At 38.7% G+C, this 21,369-nt stretch overlaps 1 protein-coding gene across 3 annotated transcripts in view; it reads right to left on the bottom strand.

Annotated features, from left to right (window-relative positions):
• The window catches only part of PPP1R9A (protein phosphatase 1 regulatory subunit 9A), a 137,013-nt gene that overhangs the window by 62,118 nt on the left and 53,526 nt on the right, over nt 1–21,369 (bottom strand). For all 3 annotated transcript variants that reach the window (XM_013130001.3, XM_005152917.4, XM_005152918.4), the window contains exons 2-3: nt 4,410–4,542; nt 3,807–3,927 (exon numbers count right to left, since the gene is read on the bottom strand). In XM_013130001.3, the coding sequence (XP_012985455.2) occupies nt 3,807–3,927; nt 4,410–4,542 (254 nt within the window). The remainder of the gene's footprint in view (nt 1–3,806; nt 3,928–4,409; nt 4,543–21,369) is intronic.

Below are 21,369 nucleotides of genomic sequence, written 5' to 3'. Positions count from 1 at the left end.
TCAAGTCTGAGGCAGGCAACTCTTTGCAGTTCTACATGTGTTCAAGCAGTATCTGCAGTTCTTTGGACTCCATTGATGAGTAAGAATACAAGATTTGTTCTTTGGCAGCCTCATACCACAGAATGTCACTGTATTCTGGGCAGGATCTCCCTTCTGTATATGAGAAACCTTGAAAAGATTATCTTTGTGACAGCCCATAAACTCTTATCTAGAAAAGCAAATCAGGCATTTTGATCACAAAATCTTATTTCAGTTTTCACTGAACCATTTCATAAATACACCAGCCACATTAACATCTGCTGTATGTCAATACTGTAAGAAATTATTACACTTTTTCTACTTTAACAAACATGAGGTGCAGTCAGATGGATGCAGAAGTTCCAACAAGAGAAGTTTAACAAGTTGGTGCCCACTGAGTGGGAAGCTGTCACCCTCTTGGCTGAAAACTAAATGGTGGCAGAACAACGGATTCCTTTCTTATGGCTACATAAGTACAGCTACAACACTTTATAGTGTTCTAGCGGTGTTCACACAGATTCATACTTATAGTATTTCAGGTGATGAAACCTAATGTTACAGGGAACTGTTGCCTGCAACTTCGTAGGTGGCTCTATCTTGATCTACTGCAATTCAGTCTGATTCCATCTGTCTTTCAAGCATATTTTGTACCTTCTTCTTTCTTGTTTGTACACCTCCTAAATAAATTTCCAGTTATTTTTTACAGCCACTGTTATCCAAACCTCCTATCTTTCTATACATACATACTTTTAATTATATATAAACATACAAACATATCAAGAACCACACAACGAACTTGATTTTTATTCATATTATATAATTACATGTATTTTAAAAAACAGGTTTCCTGCATACTGCCATACATATTCTGTACTGCGTAAACTGAAACACTCCCACAGCCATATTCTCCTGCTTCCTTCCTCTTCCTCGGGAATTCCCTCTCTAGCCCCATTCCAACCACACCTCTATAAGGCTGTAGACTAGCACAAATCCTCCAGACAAGCCACCCCAAGCACCTTCTAGATCACAACAGTCTCACAGCCATGTTCTGTGGAAAACCTGCCCTGCAGAGTCCCCTCCAACAGGAGGTCAAAGCTTCCTCTGACTCTCAAATCTAATTTCAAATATAAACAAAAAACTGGCTGATGATGGCAAAGCCTGAATTCCAGAAGTTTAACTGCTCTTACCATTAATTAAATTGGTAATTCTGACAATTATTTTCATAACAAATCATTGCCTACGTGAAGCAGCACTTCAATGAGGAAGCAACTACAGAAGTGAACCAACTGAAGTTACTTGCATAATTACTGCTCTGTATGGTGAACTGAAAATTTAACCTATGCAGAGACAATGTCTAGAGTATTTTTCAAGAACTGTGTGATGTTTCAAAACTGTTGTTCTCAATGTTATCAAAATACTTTAAAATGTGAATGACTCATCACCACAATGATTTGAAAGAAGCAGCTATGATTTCATACAGTTAAAGATTTTATTTTTTATCTTTAGTCTAATTATTTATTTCGTATTTTACACACTATTCATAATCTCTTATTACTTATCAACATGCTTGCCTTTGGATTCATCTCAAAGCACCCTCCCTGGTTAAATACTGCCACACAATGCCTTTTGATATGACAACTAAACACTACCTGTTTGTTTGTAGCAACATGAATCAAGCCAGTGGTGCTTAATCATTGAGAAACCTCTTTGCACAGATTTCGGGAGGCACGTCCTTTATATCATGATTTGATGGGTCTTTCAGTAAAAGATGGGTGTTATCATACAGACAGTGTAATGTTTTAAACCATAGTTTCAGAAGAGCCTGTTTGAAGAGTGCTATGTAGTTATTCAGAATATCTGATGCAACTGCTAAAATAAAACTGTATTTTCTGTTAGAAGACTTTGCTTTGCTATCAATGTTGATGATTAACTAGGCTTTTCACAAAGATGAGGTTAACAGGACCCTTTACAGTTGATGCACTTCATTACAGAACCAGCTGCTTCTGACTGAGAGGATTACGTACCCCTTTCCCAAGTGAATGATCAGTCAGGCTCTCAAAGAGAAAATAAGAGGGCTGTTTCTCAGCTGACTGAACATTCAGCCAGTTGAAAACCAACGCAAATATTAGAATGGTCAAAGAAAGCTGTTATTTTATTCTTAGCTGACAAGCTCCTTTCAGATGCCATCTCGGGAAATGAAGGAAGAGACTTGTAATTGAACATTAGCTTCTGTAGCCCACTCAAACATGTAAATAATGAGAGGAACAGAAAATACGTATCATCATATACCAGTAGTGAGTGACTCTGATTTTCAACCAGAGACTTTCACACAGAATGCCAGTTGTGAGCTTAATGCCTTCTGGCTGAGCTCAAGCATACCTTTAAGACAAAAAAATTCACTTAAATTTACAGTAATGGATGAAATCATGACACCTGGAGGTGTCAGCTTCTTCACTTCCCTTCATAATTTTTAAGCCTGTGATAAATCAGTACTTGGCCTTCAACCTGGTATCTTATTGCCAAGATCAGTAAAGATACCTGCAAACCCAATCTAATAGAGAGTATACTTCAGTAGTCTCAGAGTGATGTTATTAAACTTTGCATCCCCCTGCCATGTAGAGTCTTCTGATTTAATTTGTGTGGGGTTTCCACAGCAGAGCAAACTTTTACCTGATTGAAAACTTAGAGGTGCTCGTCAGTAAAGAACATGTTACTGCACTACATATTTTAGAAAACAGCATCAAATTTTTAGAGTTTATTGCTACTCTATTTACTTGTGCTTGTGTTTGGCATTATATATAACTAATATAACAAATTGGTAAGGGTTAAAAATAGAAGTAGAGAGGTGTGTAAGCAGACTTAATTGCTATGTATCAGCTACATAATATGTTATTTGAATGCAAATTTAAAAAGGGTATGTACTAGGACAAAGCAATAAATTACATAGGTTGGAAGATGTTTAAGAATACTTTTCATTATTAAATGATTACACAGTAAAGTGTTTTTCTAACTTTTAATTTGAAATATTGGCCTGATTGTGGCAGGTATCATGTAATACAAAGATAACTCTGTCCTGTATGATAGGAAATATTGTATGTTCAAAAGGAATTCTTTAACCTGCACATACCAAGTAAGCAATTTTAGAAGCAACCACTATTTTTATGATTATCATATAAGAATACAAACACCAATGTATTTCTTTAAAGGGCGAGATTTATAGTGCAGCTTGTTATTTCAATTGATTAACATACTTTCAATGCTGTAGGGGTGAAAACTGAACTCTGGAACAGAGGAATACGCATAGTACGAAATAAAAAGTAATAGCCTGTGTTAGTAAACTTGAAAGGAGGTGTATTTAGTAAGAGTTTAAGCATTCAGATACACCAACTATTTTCCACATGTGGAGCGGAAGTCTTTTTCAAAAGTACTGATTGTTTAAAGCTCATATGAAGTCAAAAGAACACATTGGAGATAAACACCTTTGAAATCTAAGCTACCTTCAAAAGTGATAGCCAATTTTGAATCACCAGCTTTCCTTATGCTAAAGCATGGGGGTTTTAAGTAGTCATGAACACACATCTCTGGCAAATCTGTTCTCCTTAGGAAGACTGTTTAACCGTATGTCTTCTTGTAACCACACCAGGTATTTGGGCCTTACCAATGAAGTCTTCAGATTTTACAGCTTTGAGTTGTCATGACATACACTGAGCAAACAAGTCTTCCCTATGAAAATCATAATTGATACTAATTATTGCTGGGAAGGTTTCCAAACACTGAGTCTGGTTTACCTGCCATCTCTTTCTGCTGCCCCACCTTCTGTTACTGTTTTGACAAATATTCCCAGTTTTTCGAGGCCTGCATCTGCTCCAACTCCCATTCCAATAATGCTTATGCCAAGTCCATCTTCATCTGTGAAAAACACAAGCAAAAGCAGAAACTTCTTACATTTGATTTGTACGGTTATTTGGTAGGTAAACATACATGCTTTGGCTCCTCTTGGTCTCCCATGTCATTACCATTAATAGTATTTTGCTTCCTTTTAAGAAATCTATTTAGTTACACACAAAAATTATCACCTTCACCTTATGAGTAGCTTAGAATGACAATCAAGATTTTTACTCTTCCAGTGGTGAGTGAACATACCACATCAAGCACCCTGTAAAATCATGTGTTAACGGAATGTCACAAAACAATTCTCTTAGGGAAGTAAAGAACTGCATGTCCTGACCTGCCTCTTTAATTCCTTTTTAAACAATTCCTGAAATACAAAAAGCCAACGTGACTAAGACAGGTTCATGGAAATTCAAATTAGGCTCTGTAGGCATGTGTGGAGTTCCTCAGGCTTGCAGATCAGGGTCACAGGAACTGGAAATGTCACACAGACCATGTACCTTTTTCTAGTTCAACTGGGAAGAGCTCCAGTTTTTCCACACGCTTCTCGAGTTCATATTCAGCTGATGCAGCCACTGGGTCAACTTCATCATTTCTCCTGTCATAGTCTTCATTAGAGTATGTGTTGAAAACCTGTGGAAACAGAACAAAAATCCCTCAAACACCTACTCAAAAAAGACTTCCAACTTATGAAAATAGCTACTGCCTTAATCCTGTGATGTTGCAGAGTTTGAACAGGCTTTTCAAAGACAAATTTCTCTTGTTCATTCAAACTTCAGGTTTTTAAATTTGTGCTTTTTCATTCACTTAAAGCACAAGTTTTGGTTGTAAAAGTCAAGTGAGTATAAATGATTGGTTTTTATTGTTTGGGATTATAAATGCAGAAGGTGACACTGAATGACTGAGTCAATCTATACATGTAAATATTTAAAATACTTAACTCATTAAGAATGCACTATTAGTAAAGATCCACAGACATGAAAAAGCAAAATAATGATCTGTATACAATTTCTACTTCAGTCTTTACTCCTAATGATGTTCCAATTTGCATTCATCTAACTAAAGCTAGACCTGAAGATTACTGATCCACATTTACACCACTAATGGATATCAATTGAGATTACACTCCATATTGTGTATTAACTTTTTTAGGGGAGCAACATATACAGCCACGGGAATTTTTTCAACTAACCAGGTTTACAGGTTTATTTAATCTCTAAAGCAGTAATTTTAACATCGACTGCATTAACCTGATTATATTATTTATGCTATTTTCTATCATAGTTTTGTCTTTCACAAACCTTTTACACAAGAAAAGGCCTTCTTCATGTAGTGTACCCGTGGCCTCCTGTTTCTCAAAACACTTGAAGACAGGAAGAATCATAAACATGGTTTTCTATGTAGGCCATATCAAGCTAGAAAAAAACCCCACGGCTCTAATGATGCTAACCAGTATATAGTGAAAAAGAAGTAGGTGCTGGCCAGAAGGCCATCCTATTTATTTCTTGATTGAGATGTAGTACAACTCACAGCAACCATCTCTAACCTGACATGAGAATAGATCAAACCAGTCAGTGCCCACACAACAGTAACAAAAAGCCCTGCAGCATGCTGATGGGTAACTTCCCCTGCAGCTTCCCTTCTGGTTTGCTGTCACAGGTTTGCTGCACATCCACTAAGGGCTCCATAGCCAAACCCAAACTCCTTCATCCTGACACCAAACAAAATAAGGAGCAATCAGTAAAGCCAGACCCAACTAAAACATTACTGAGCAAAGGTTTGACCACAAACCTTTAGGACTGAAATGCAGCACTCATGCAAACAAGTAAAAGTTATAAACGATAGCTGTGAGTTTAGCTTGGAGTGTATAAATCATGATGAGGGTGACCTGTGGAATGTGAAACAGGGATAGATGTCCTCAAGAAAAATTGAGATACAGTCATTAGCTGTTGAGGGATGGCAAGAGAGGCAGATAAATACTGCTTGCTGAAAACAAAGAACAGATGAGGGTGAAGTGTAAGGAAACAATACAGCACAAAATGAGTTTATTTCTGGATTCCTTTTCATTATGTTAACTGGCCCTGTTCTTTTCCTTTTGTTTAATGACTGGCATTAGTGTATTGTGGTAGCAGTTTCAGATTTGTTGCAAAGTAACTGGATAATTTTTTTTCAAAGCATCACATCATATATTGTGCTCTTGTTTGGGATTATCCTACTTGAACCAGATTAGACAAATGAGATGGCTTCTTGAATCTTGCTCACTGCTGCACGCAAAAAGGGAACTAAAGATACTGTTGGTGTTGAACAGAGTTATCATTCTGTCTCCAAATACATTGTGCTACTCTTATCTAGTATCTTACCTAAGCATTCAGAGACTGTAGGATCACTGATATAATCTAGGTAAAATAGTCTGTGTTTCCTACCTGCCACTAACTCACCATCTTTTGTACACTGGTCATATGATCTCGCCCACTGCCTTCAACATATCTTTTGACTAGAGGAAGAAGGAGGATATTCTTGTATGCCATTTACCTCATTTTGCACAATCACATTTAATGGCTGACTGATTCTACTAAATGAGTCTCTCGGTGTTAAAAGGAAGAAAAGAAAATTCGTGCTTGGCAATTTTCTGTCTTTGTGAAACAGTCTATCCACCACAGTAATGAACTGCTTGCTCAGTACAGTCATGAGAAATGTCACTCAAGATTTTACATTGCTAAAAATAAAGCAAACAGTTATAACTTTTTTGTCAAAGTATGGTTAACTTGACTTAAGCAGATCTACTTCATCACGACTGTTGCCCCTGTGTTTCCTAGAGTGTGTGTGGGATTTCAGACTCATGGGAATTCTCCCATTTCCTGTTATTTAACAGATTTGGTTATGCTGTTACAATAGCCAAGTACCCACTACAATGAAGTACACTGAGCCATTACTTAAAGAAAACAGGGTTTTGTTGGTTTTTTTAGGAAAATCTCTGGTTGTACCTCTCCAGCTATTTAGGGGAAAAAAAAGTTTCCATGGAATTCACTTGTGATGTTTACTAGGATTTACGATAGCACTTGTAATCCAGGAACAGTGGAAATAAAACGCCACCAGCAGTGGTGACAACACATCAGATACCAGTGCTTAATGTATACATCAAAACAAGCAAACCCCAAAGAACTGACAGGCTCACTCCAACACTGCTGTTAAAAGAACATACTTCTGTATTCTCCCTCTGGGGAGGGGAGTAGACATCACAGCCACTACCTCACCATAATGATGCCATGCAAGATGAATAAACTACTGCTTTTCCTCAATATTTTCTTATTTCTGAAAATTCAAGATAAAGGTTTTGTAACTCTGGTGTGCTAGAGGCCATTTAGAATGTGATGCTACGCGTGGAGTGGTTATTACAACCTGTGATCCTGACCCAGTCACTGCCATTACTATATGTGCTGCTGATGGCCACCAACAAGCTGAGCTTGACATCATTAGTTAATCTTCAGAAGTAATCTCTAGGTAATGTAGAATTGTCAATGAGCAGAAGATAGCACCTGCCGGCAAAAGAGACTGGTATTACTTGTGTGAACAGTAAACATTAATGAAACCTGTTCTCAAAACTGCACAACAACCTATCTACTATCTACTGACCCTATTTTCCTTCCATCACAGTTCTTGGGCAAGAGAAAGTAAAGACATCTATCAGAGACATCTCCTGCCATGTTATGGAGAACTGTAATTTTCAGGCACACCTGCAGGCATAAAAAAGCAATGCTGTTAGCCTTGGGATGATCCCAAATCCTCTCATTTTTTACAACTATCAAGGCAAGACCAAGGCCAGAATTTGGGTTTCCTGGATCCTTCATGGAACCAAGTTCCAGAAACAGCAGCCACATACTGTAAAGGGACTGAACACGACTTCCCAGTCAGAAACACCAAATGCTCACTCCTTTAGTGCATGATGCTTGCTTTAGTACATATGAGAAGTTCCATGAGAGTGATAATTAGCATTATTAGCCTTCTTGTGTACCGTTTTCAAAATGAAAAAAATTGGAACACCTTTGTTCCATGACTTCTTTGCAGGCAGCGCAGAAACCAAATGGGTCATCTGTCCATACATCCCGGTGAAAAGCCCCGAGAATGGTAAGGTCTTCTTCTGGTCATACCTCATTACTGTGCAAACATCCAACGCAGGAAGATGAATAATCACAGAACTACCTTATAATTTTATCTTTTCATAAGTCATATCCAGGGTGTGCTGTGTATTTGTTGGAGGAGTCACAAAGTACTCTATGTGGAGGGAACAAAACTTGGCACAGCCAGTGTCCACAGTGGATCTTAGAGCACAAACTCTAAACTTTCCTATCACCCATTTTCTTCTCTCAGTGAATAAAATTGTTTGTCCTGCACTGAAACTGGGAGAAAACAAAAACGTACAAACACTAAAGGGAAGTAATCAACCAGGCACTATGAATGCACCTTTTAGCAACCTTAATTATAATAGGTTAATTATATAGATTAATTGTAATAACAATTTCCTCTGAATGGTTCTACCACACGCATCCTGTAGGTTCTGGGAAAGATGAAAACCCAGAGGTTGCCTTTAATGTAGGCATGGATGGAAATCATAAATATTTTTATCAGAAGAATTATTAATTACAGCAACAGCTGGAATTACAGGTAAGTTCTGTTGCGACTGTAAGGAAGAATCTAAATAAGAAACAGTGGCTAAGTTGTTTGGACATTCAGAAAACCACTACAAGTTGTGGATGACACCTTCAGTACTTTCTCAGTTCAGAGAAGTCTTTAAGTCTAGAATAGCACACAACAGCACCTCCCTACCCTCCATGAGGAAGAGCAGGTACCTTTGCAGGGTTGCTGCCAACTTCTTCAGGGCAGTGTTACAATCATCTCTTGTTTTGAATATACTGAACTGGACTGCTGGGTTTCCTCCACTAGCAATGGGGAGGGAAGTGAGGACAAGCCATAAGAGTGCCACAGGAAGAATCAGACATGCTCATGGATGTCACACTGACGTAAATTGTCGTACCTGAAGCTGTGAGGAATACCCCTGTACTATACCCCCTGGGGGCAGGAGACAGGCACAGCACTGGGGATAACCTCTCTGGCTCTGTTCATGAAGCTAAATGAGAGAAAAAATAATCACAGTTTGACCATTCACAACCTTCTGCTTCAAAGTCTCTACAGCGCATCTCTGGGGACGAGTGAAGTTCTGGCACCTGAAACAGGCGCTTCTTTTCTTGTTTGAAGAGTCTTTACAGTATGGTTGCTTTGTCACAGTCAAAGGCAATGAGTCACTGAGGAGAAGCCACCACAGGTTTTCTCTAGCTTTCCTGGCTTTGCTCTCCCCTAAAGCCTGCGTGGGTATCAGCTGTCAGTAATGCTTCACAGGGAAGCACCAAGGAGACAAAACTTCCCAAGAAGCAGGGATGAGACACAGATGGGAATTAGACAGTTGCAATACTGAAAGAAACTGATCATCTTAACACCAAAACTAAGCCTGGGGTTTCCCTCAGAAAGCTTTGTGGAGAAATGGCGGCTTTCAGTTATGATGAGAGGACACACCTGCTCATTCTCTCTGACCTCTCCACTGCATTCACTACTGCTAAATCAGAAGGTCCTTCTGCTTCAGCTCAGAGAGGCTGCAGAGACTGAAAGTAACACAGCTAAAATGCCTGCATCCTTCCAAGAAGAATGCACCAATATACAGTAGTGCATTGAACTGATCCTCCACTACAATCCCTTACCTGAGCATTTTAAAATCTATGCAGCTCAACACCGACATACTGGCATAGATGTGGTCTTCCTGGCATCTTAAATCAAGTAGAAGGTCAAGGTTTCAGATTTCTCTTTTCCTCTGTCATCTATAATTTTCTGCGTACAAATATCATTTTTACCCTGTGTTTCTGCTACTTACTTTGGTTTCAGGTGTGACTTTGTTAAAACACCTGCTTTCATTATGTAAATTCCTAGAATCAGTAAAGTTTACTATTTATTTTCATTTATTATTTATCCAGCTTGTACTTGTTTTATTGCTGATGTACCAGGTTTGTTACAATTCATGTCACTACTTGTCCACATAGCAGAAAAAAAATAAAATAACTGTTGCTGGAAATGATATGTGTGCCCCATGTGAAAACCTCATGCTGTTACTCATAATTACAGGTCAGAGTAATTAGCAAGTACAAATAAGCCCTGGTACTGAAGAATAAAACCAAAGCTAATACTGATCTGCTCTTATAGAGAGATTTCTAAGAATGTAAAAAAAAAATTCCTAATCATTATTTGGCAAAGGCTGTTTCACTACAGATGAATGATATATGACAAAGGAGATTAAGATCTCCTGAAAGTATTTTTTCATATTAGTGTTATCTAAAACCTTGCTCCTTGAAGGTGTCCTGGGTTCAGCAGTAGCAGCCATTTTTCTCCTTCTTAGTAGCTGGTGCAGTGCTGTGGTTTTGACTTTCAGCCTTGAAACAGCGCTGATAACACCGATGTTTTTAGTTGTTGCTCAGTAAAGTTTACTCTGACCAAGGACTTTCTGAGTCTCATGCTCTGCCAGGGAGGAGGGGAAGACGGGAGGAAGCAGAGACAGGACACCTGACCCAAACTAGCCAAAGAGGTATTCCATACCACAGCACATCATGCCCACTATATAAACTGGGGGCAGTTACCCAGGAGGGCTAGATCACTGCTCAGGTCGGGTCAGGTATTGATCAGCAGGTGGTGAGTGGTTGCATTCTCTTCCCTTATTGTTTCCCTTATCACTGTTACTATTGGTGGTAGCAGTAGTGGTTTGTGTTATACCTCAGTTACTGGACTGTTCTCGTCTCTACCTGTGGGAGTTACATTCTTTTTATTCTCCTCCCCATCCCTCCAGGAGCAGGGGGAGGAAGGAGTGGGGGAGTGAGCGAGTGTCTGCGTGGTTCTGGGTTGCCAGCTGGGCTTAAACCATGACAGAAGGTAAGTTAAATTTTTACTTAGATAAGTAGAAGATAAGTATAAATTCTTATAGTAGGGAGCAACACTCAGTTGAAAACATATTATGTGTGCCACTCTAATGGGGATCTAGAAGATAGAAGATGCTCTTTTCTTAGGTTGAGTTTTCCTCACTCTTTAGGAAGGGCTTCTTTCCCTTCTGAAAGTATCCAATCTGGGGACAAAAAAAAAATATTCCAGCAGTTCCATTCTTACAAAACCCAAATGAGTTCTGAGAAGCTCCTGTTCTCCAAATATCAGCTCTCATTTTGACTCCATCAGTGAGCCAGCAGAACTGGTACCACCTTCACACGGAGGAACAGATACCCCTGACTTCCCCTGTGTTTTGTAATGAAGTCTATTTTTCACATTCTCCACCTCCTTCCTCCACAACAGTGTGTATCACTGAGCCAGTCTAAGGCTACCCCGACACAGATATCTCCAGTCATCTGCTAATTACACTTAAAGCCATTGCCAAGCAATACTCCTCTTTCAGAGACTTTGGAACATGAGATCTCCACAAAGCAACAAGTGCTGAGACAACACTTCAATACAGCACTTAGCAAAACAAAACCATTTGAGATGCAGCCTGCCCATCACTACTGTCAACAGCAGTTCAGAAACACGGAGAGAGGGGGTGTTTCCTGCAGTTCAGTAATGAGTTACTCCAAGTGCTTTTAGTGACAGCAGACTTGTGCTACAAGAGAATTGTTCTAGGCTGTAACTTTGACCAAACCAAATTTCATACTGGAAGAATGTGAATTTTCTCATGCTACATCCATTTAGGGTGGATTTAGGGTCCAAAGCCTTTTGGAAAGAAGTGGGATGGTAGCCATATACCACCACCTCTTCATACTCTTTAAGGGACTTGAGGACAACATAAGCTTCTTTGAAAACAAATTATGTACTTGAGAAGCTATACAAAATGCAATGCTGGTCTCATAAACACTGAGGACTCTTATATGACAGCTAGTGTCCCTATTCACAGTCATGATCTGGCGCACACTGGAAAGATGAAAAGTGGAGACTAAATTGTCTCCTATGAGCATGAATCTTTGCAGACTAGGATTACCCTTTGGAGTAGCAGTCCTACTCACATGAAACTTTAGGAACATCATGTCATGAGAAACACAGATGACATGAGCCATTTCTTTCTTTTCTACACAGGCAACAAATTACGGCCTCCAGGCTGCTGAGAGCAAATATGCCTCTTAAGCCAATCCTGGAAAAACATAGCAACCCTAAAACCCCCCCAAACTGGTCACTCATTGGCAAGTATCAAATTACTTCAACACAAAAAGGTTGAGAGTATTTCTCTGCTCTTTTTTTATGAAACTCATTTTCCATACTTTCAGTAAGCAACCCTTTGTAGAATATCTGAACATTAGACTTACCTTTTGCTGAAAGGCAACCTAAGTAACTCAACTTGACCACCCTGAAAGGATCACTCTGGTCAGACTTGAAAAGATTTACTGGTATCAAAACGCGGCTCGCATGGTATTCTTAACTTGCACAGCTAATTAGGGTTGCTGCATTTCAGTTTTGTTGCAGTAAAACAGTGTGATGCACTGAAACCTGGAGCTGACAAAGACATCTGAATAGTCTAATCTGAATATTCCTGGAGGGTTTTTCTTCATGTAAAGACTGGTTACAACTCAGAGGTGTCTTTTTTTCCTTTCCATCCTTCTCACGATATTTTTTTTGTTATAACCATTATTAAAAATGGAGAATTCCAATACCATCCTGTTTTTCTCTTACATTAATGGTACATACTAAATGATTTTCACTGAATTCTGTTTGATGAGTTTTGCAGACCTGGACCTAAATCTTCTTGGGCATTGGATTGGTTTTTGTAATATGGCAGCTTGGAAGCAACGGTATAATACAACTAATAAATGAACAGTAAGGTGACTTCCCTGAGTTTTATTGATCATATATAAATCCTAAGAAGAATTTTTATGCTTTGTGTACTTCACAGGTACACTTCATATACAATTCATTCCTTCATCAATACCTTGCCTTTTTTTTAACTTTACTTTGTATTACTGGGAGTTACTGACAAAAACACTGTTTAAATCTTATACTGTCTATTTTTGGTCAGTGATCCGCAATGTAGAAATAGAGAATAAAGATTAGGAAAAGAAAAAAACAAAACAAAAGCAACCTTGTATTTTTCATGACAGTAGCTTGACAATTCCAGGGAAAAGAGCCAAGAGAGAAGCTCCACCATACTGCATTCCCATGAAGCTCAAGGTTCCTTAGAGAAGTCTCTCCTGCCAGACTTCTTTGACAGATTCCAGACAGATAAGAGACCGAGGTGCTGCAATTTAACATGTTACTGCCTACCGCAGTGCAGTATTGACCTTTAAACCTTAATGGCTTTGGCTGACTACAACTGCACCCGTTTCAGGGCGAAGTAAAAAAAATTGCCTACGCGTTGAGAGTGTCTCCATCCAGTAGAACAAAGAAGCAGTTGCAACAACAGTACATCAAGAGCCATGCTATACAAAAATTATAAAAGTATCAACAAGAATATTTAGGCAGAAAATCTGCTTCCAAGCAGATTTAGTTTATCACTCTTTTGGCAATCCCCTCTATTGCCAAGGTAACAAACCAGCATGCTTAAGGACTCACTGTATCTTTGATCATGGAAATAAGAACGCAAATGGGAATATAGTGAGCTGAGTTTGACAAATTAGTTATAATACAGTAGAGCTTCAAGTCTGGACCTCCGGTGTCTAAACAAGTTTAAATGGATAGGTCAGCATGAAGCAAAGTTGCAGTTTCTGTCCTTAGACATTTATTCCTGAATCTTCTGCAGTATTTCTTCTAGATCCTTGCATTGCTGCCAATTCACATCGTAACTGAGGGCGCTATTTTTCTTCTGCCTCTAAGAGTGTGACACATGAGCCAGCCAAGAGTAAATGCTGTTCTGGTACCAATTAGTACAGACTGCCGTACAGTAGCAATGTCACCATGAATCAAAGTGTCAGTGTTTCTGCTCCCAGCAGTCTCGCTCTCCCTCAGCCTACAAATCAAGATGTGCAAACACAAGGTAAAAATGCCACAAATGTTCTGAGAGGCAAACACCTGAAACGAAACACTGACTATTCATAAGACATTCTTATTTCTATTTAAAATAAATCTCAGCAGAGATAAACTGTGTAACCTGAATGTTCACTACAAATGAATCTACAAAACCAAAACTGCACAAGCAATTCCTTTCATTCATTTACAGATGTCAGAACTGTTAAGAAAATAATTCAAAGGAAAAAAGCAGCACAAGAAATTGATCACAGGCATTAATTTAGAAGATTTGCTGAATACATTATAGAGATAATTCATCCAACTCTAGTTTTACTGTGAACTTACCAACATATTTTATAAACTGAACAAAAAATACAATGCTTTTATATAGAGAGAAATAGATACAGAGAGACAATGTACTATATATAGAGCACCTTTCTATTTATCCCTTTACTTAAAGCAGAGAAGAGAGCAGAGGTAGAAGAGTTAGGTGGAAACAGTGATTTGGTGTCCAATATTCTCAGTATTACATCATAAATACAAATCCTGTTCTGCTTTTTTGTGGTGCACAGATGCAGCTGCCCCAAGGTTTTTATGACTCTCCCATCTACCTTGCCTCATTCCTAGCAGCTACTGCAGTTAGCAATCTTACCACCAGTGCCAGAAGCCAGAAAACTTTACTGCCATGCCTCAGCACAAGGCACAATAAGCAAAAGCACTTGCATGCCAGACCATAGCAGGAGCCTTTCTGAACCTCTAAAGCTGTGCCACCATTACCTTTCACAATAACTAAGTTCATATAAAATGACGAAATTCTTAGATTTTTTTAAATGATAAATTCTTACTTAATGAATTCTTTGACTGAGATTGGATTACTAAATGAAGATGGTTTCATGGTCTAAGATGACTCTTGTTTTCTAGTATAATAATATAATAGTATAGCTCCATTATATTCTATTAAGAAATACTCTTTAAGAAAAAGTCAGAGATGTGTCAAACTCTTCCTTTGCAGAGTGCCAGCGCACAGACTATTCATTACTTAAGTACATGACTTACAAGTTGAAGCATAGCTTAAGTATGACACTAGATGTTAGACAGCCGTTCAGACAGGGGAAGACATCTGTCTGTACAGGGAAAACATAATACCTTGATTTAAGCTGGCACATATTACAGAGGGTATTTATTCAGTTTGTAGTACAAGCAGGTATTTTTCTACACCTACTAAAATGCTTATGACTATAAGGAATCTAAAAGCTTTGGTAAGCTATTGCTACATTCACATTAACATCACCATGCAGTGATATAAGAGACCAATTAATGGAGCGTTGTATTAATCGCTAGGAGTGTTGCACCCACTCCCACCAAAACCCAGCCATTCAGCCTGTTAATGCCATTGCTTGTATATAAAACTGGACAAACAGGCAGAGGCTAAGAGGATTAACAGAAAAGCTTCTGTAATACACCAGAAGGTTTGCTGTATTTTGTAAACATCTTTCAAATGGGAAGTGCAATGCAGCATTCTCAGAGCCAGATCACTACTCAGTTACTTCTATTGTAGACTTACCAATCCTTTAATTGCACCTGCAGGCAGAATTAATTTTGGCTGACTGTATTTTTTCTAATGGTAGTTTCACATTCACACAGTTTAGCACAATGAATTGCATCCTAGTAAGATGTAAAACTGCCTAGAGTAAGCAAAGAACGTTTAGTCATTAAGCATTCATACCTGATGTATTGCATTAGTTACTCACACCAATGCTTCAAAAATCAGACAGTCTGTATTTCCAGAGGAATTCAGTCTCCCTAATGCCTCTTAATAAGGTACATGGGGTAACAGAAACTCTAACACAAGCCAAGAATACGGGCGCCCTCCTCTGACTGCATTACTGGTTCAAATGTGCCAGCTCTAAGTGCAATTTAAAATATGGTATTAGCAGAGCAAGAAACAGAAGGTTACAAATGTGTGCACATGGTATATCCAAACAAATAGACAAAGAGAAGGAAGGATCATGGGGATAAGCTGGTATTAATGGATAATGTTAGGTCAGGATGAGACTACAGCAATAAAGCCACAAAGTGGGGATTCAAGATAAATACATTTAAAGTTACTCAATACACTATTTCTGAACATTTTTCAACTTCAATGTTTGCCATGACATCAGGGAGAAAGCCTGATATTATGCCCTTGAAATCAATAGCAAAGTTGATTTCATCTACCCCAAGAGAAGAAGTGGGAGTCCATATTATGATTGGTTTTCACTCTATCCCTCATACTGTGGAACAACTAAATAAGCATAGAGACCTACAATTAGTTTTGCTCGCCTGAAGTATTTACACAACTCTACTCTTTGTGCTTAAATTTACTTTGCAAATTCAGATTTTATAGACGCTTCCTACATAGCAGTCAGAGATGGATTTGAAGTACTGGAGAACCAAATGAAAAATGTAGCACCCAGTGCTGAGAAAGCGTTTGTGGAGCTCCATGGAGCCCCCCAGCTGTTGGTACAAGGCTTCACATATCTGTGCCACAGGGTGCCAAAGACACTGAGGTAAGGCTCAGCAATGCTGCTCGCAGGGCTCTTACAGCTGTGCCTCTAAAAAGCAAAGCAGAAGACCTTTGTTGACCCCATCTACACCATCTCCTTATACTGAAGAGTGAACACGAACCTTCTACACCGCCACCTGATGGGAAAGTCCTGACTCTTTGTCATGCTCCTGTCATTCAGCATACAGCAATACAACTTAAGGAAGCTACAGGAGTAAAACAGATGAAGAATGGGAAATACATCCTTTTGGCTCTCTCTCTCTTCCAGAAACAAAATGGTTTAATCCTGGCTGCTGGGGAAAATGGGGAGGATGCACTTGTGCATGTGCATTTTGGTGTTCACTTGTAGGGGGGTTGTTTGGTTGTTTTCTTAAAGAGTTCTGGTGTACTTTTTTTCCCCACAGGAACATCCTGCTTTACTATTCTGTGGTTGACCAAGCATCTCCCTGGGCATGTCCTTAATAGTCCCAGCATGCACGGCTCCGTTTGGGCAGAGCACCACGTTGTACACATGCATTACTGGATATGAAGACAGACATGGGGTTAAATTTGAGCCCACTGCTGTCCCCGCCACACGCCAGCAGCAGAGACATACGGCAAACAAACTAGAGACCTTTATAGCTGCCTTGAGTCCTCTGAGTTTTCTGTCTTCAAGAACGCAAGTTTTTTTGCCCTGCTTCAGACAGAAATAACTGAAGCTCAAAACAAATATTCCACCTTCTTGAGGGAAGCTAAAATATAAGGCTTAGCTTTCTGTCCAGATTTGTCCAAGCAAAGGAGGAGAAAGTGCTGTTTATCACGTGCAGAGATGGAGAGTTCTGAAAGCTACAGAAGAACCTCTCTGTATGTTGTGTGAATGTAGAGAACAGAGCAGGGGGATCTATGAGAGCGCCGTTCAGTTATTGCACCAGCTGAAGTGTGCAGCACACAGTTGGTATCACTGTCACTCACAGTTACTGTACTCTGGTTACAAACAGCTGCACTTTGCTTTTAAAAGTAAACCAGACACCATTTAGTGGAAGCTGGACACACTCCAGATAACAAATTAAACCGGGTATAATCTGTACATGACAGGCTATAAACACAATAAAGTAAGCCTTTTTAATAATCCTAGCATGATTTAAATGGCTACTCCAGTCTAACGTAATGACTAAAGAGAACAGACCCAAATATTTTAAGAATCCTGACATTTAAATATTTTTAGGTCACCTAGTCTTTGCTGTCTAAAGAAAATAGCAAGGCTGTGAACCTTGCCTAAACTAAGAGCTGAGTGAACAACCAGAGAAAGACAGCAAACTGATCTTACAAAACTCTGCTAGAACACATTTACACACACAACCACAGCTATTTATAAGAATCCATAAGCAAAACAAAAAGTACATGTCCAAGTTTTATAGAAGCACATCTTCTAAAAGACTTTCATAGCTATGGTTTCAAACACAGCCATCAGTGCTGAGAGGCTTCTTTTCTTGGGCAGTGCTATTATTCTTAATCAGACTTCCAGAGGTTAAACATAAGGAAAAACAGAAAACAACTAGAAGTAATCTCTCCAAGTCCTTTGTTAATATACTACTACTTACAAAAGTTAGTACTAGCTCAAGAAAACCACAAGAGATAACATTAACATTCACTGTGAAAACCACACAGCAGACAATTAGTACAAAGCATATGTAACTTCTGGCTTCTTCAGACCACTAAAAAAACCCACAGTGGATAAAACCACTGTCTTGAATGAGGAAGTTAGTTAGATACAGGCAGTGTGGGAAAATAAGTATGTGGCTGGACATCAAAACAGTCATGCTGGTAAAACTTTAATCTTGAAAACTTCAATTTTAATCTCACTGTTATTGATTAAACACTCTGAAATTCTAAAAAAAAAAAAAAAGCCCACTAAAAAAACTTTAGCAAAAGAGCACCTTTTCTTTGCAAATAAAGTACCTGGAAAATAGCCCAAAATGACAATTTTAAAGAGCCTTTTCCATTGTACTCGTAAACAGAATAGCCACAAACACAGTTCTGTCTATAAGTCTGCTCGAGTTTTAGCTTTTGATTCTTTGCAGTAAAATAGGAATAGAAGCCATGTTTAAAAGGATGCTATCAACCATATTAGCCTTGAAGGGAAGAACTGTTTGTACAGACTATTCAAGAGGAAAACCAATAAAAGTGCATGCCAGTAGGTAAAAATTTATCTAAACATATTTATTGCTCAAGACCAACAGGCTCAGCCATAGATAGAGAGCAGCTGCATGAACATGTTCCTGCTGCTCGAGCACCAAAGTCCATCCACTGCTGGGTGAGAAAGCTGGGCAGAAAAGCCACACACAGGTCATGCAGGCACCCCTCCTGAGTCTGGACCAAATAACATACAGGTTTTTGCCTCTGTGTTTCTTCAGAGAAAAGGGAAAATCTTGTCTCTTTAGAATTCAAACACCTCCAGAAGCATGAGTACTCCAAATGCAAACAGCAGTTACCATAAAAAAGGAGAGCAGCGCACAAAACACTGGAGGAGAAAAAGGCCATTGAGTTTTAAACTGCAACTGCAACATTGTACAGTGTAGGGCATTCATCATTTTAGGTAACTTTCCAAATGACATTTCAACACAAATGGCTAAATGGTTTTGGTAATGCACAGAACATCAACAGTAGGTGGTTGTTACAGAACATGATGCAGAGAACTGGTAATCCTACAGTGACAGTCAACTACAAACTGTCTGACAGTATTTCAAATTGAAAGCAACTTGAATATATCATGCATGTTTTTGCCTACTTAACCTGAAAGGCATGAGACATTGCTTCAAGTTTTCAAAATTATTTTATCTGATCAGGCAAGCCTCATAAAAACAGTATTAAAGTAATCCTAGCTTACCAACCTTTAGGTTAAAAGCCTATCTGTCTTGCCAAAAGGGCAACTATTATAATCTGCCTTAAATTCAAACTTTGGAATGGTGAATATACACTATCTTCCATGCCCTAAGGTTAATTTTATTTCTGATAAATGTCATAATGTGACTCAGTAAAGAAGGCACAATAAAAATACGAATTGTAACTGTTGTATCTTTATGTTATGACTTTCAAGATAACAGGAAGCAAATTTATGGAAAAGCCACTTTTAGAATCATAAAATGATTTGGGCCAGAAGGAACTTTACAGATCACCTAGTTTCAAGCCCCTGCCATTGGCAGGGACACCTTCCACTGGACCAGGTTGCTCAAAGCTCTGTCCAGCCTGGTCTTGAACACTGCCAGGGATGGGGCAGCCACAGCTTCTCTGAGCAACCTGTTCCACTTGTGTTTTATTAACCTAGAAGACTTTTCTGAGTTTTTTCCAGGATAGGTGCTTGAAAACAAGATGCACAAAATGGGTTACATCACATGCACACAACATGCATTTTAGATACAAGAGTGGTTCTTCATATGGAAGCTTTCTTAATTTGTTCTAACAAACTTTTAGCTGACTTACGGTTTATATCTATTTCTGCAAAAACAGATCAGGACAAAAATCCTTCCACTGAGTAGTAAGAACTTAAAGGCTGTCACACTGCCTTTCAAAAAATGCTTAGTTATCTAGGGACTTATGTAGGGAACCAGAATGTAGTCTGCAAGATATCACTGCTACGTGATAACCACCTAGATGAAAATCCTTCTGTGTGTAATGCAAGATAACGGAATCCAGGTTAACCCACCTGGTTAACTCCTAAACTACCTCAGACTGCAGCCATCACAGTCACTGTGTACGGCCCTAAGTGCTAGAAACAATGTGGAAGACCGTAAAAATAATGGCTATGAAAAAAAAACAGTATGACAGGTAGTAAAGGCAAGCAATAATTTTACAGTAAACTGTAGTTTTCACTGTTTTCTAATCTATCACTATTAACATGGTAAAATAAAATACATACCAAGTAATGGCGAAAGAGACAGAAGCCTCAAATATGGCAGCTTGCAGGTATTGACTTATAAAGTAATAGAAATACCAGTATTCTCCATGGAAGTCCCATGTGTCTGTCTTCAATAAGGTCATAAATTATATTTATAAAAAGAAGAAAAGATAATTCAATCTGCTCCAGAGCAAAATGTTTTCTTGCAATGGTCTCCCAAGTGCTGAAAACCCCACAAAGCATGACTTTGCACTTTTAACTTCTTTTTTTTTACCGCAGTTTGGGTATTCAGGTGGAATGAGGTGTTCCAGCAGTTCAGCAATGAGCTTTTGTGAAGCACTCAATAAGCCATCCAAACTCTTCCTGACCACACCACAGATTACAGTAAGGAGACATCCAGTGTGTCTATCAAATAAGTATCTGGGTTACCAGCTAGCAGCAAGACTGAAGGTAGACAGTTAGTACACACCTTGCATGACTGCTCAGTACCAATGAAAAGTAAAGACTACAGATGCACAACTCAGATTTGGCCAGAGGGGATGTAGCAGATCAATTTGCCGCATGAAGATTGCAATTCAAAAGCCAAAATCACAACTTCAAAAGAACAGCAGTGGGGTTTTTATTGGTGAGATTCAGAAGTATCTCTAAGAGAAATTAAATGAGAGAAAAATAGTATATAAGGCTAGCTAACTTAAGTCTGGCAGATGGAAACACATCTAAGAGCAAAAAGACTGAAAGATACCAAAACGTCTTGATACAAAGCTACAAAGTTGTCAATCGCATTTTGTAAACTAGTTCAAAACCATATAGCTCAAATAAAAGTTAAGTAGTTTTAGAAAATTAGTATATAAATATTATTCCCAAAATCCGTATTTTATTAATGATATTCCCCATTACTTAAAACCCAGTCAAGGTGCTACACACTATCTTACCCAGGAAAAGGTATTAATTGGTTACAGATAGTGCAAGGAACAGCTCCAGTTTGACTAAGGCATAGCTCAAGTACATTCAAAGCCCAAGAACACTCTTCTTG

The sequence above is a fragment of the Melopsittacus undulatus genome, chromosome 1, assembly GCF_012275295.1.
Source record: "Melopsittacus undulatus isolate bMelUnd1 chromosome 1, bMelUnd1.mat.Z, whole genome shotgun sequence".
NCBI classification, from domain to species: Eukaryota; Metazoa; Chordata; class Aves; order Psittaciformes; family Psittaculidae; genus Melopsittacus; species Melopsittacus undulatus.
Note: the sequence above shows the minus strand (reverse complement) of the source record. Positions and strands in the feature narration are given on the sequence as shown.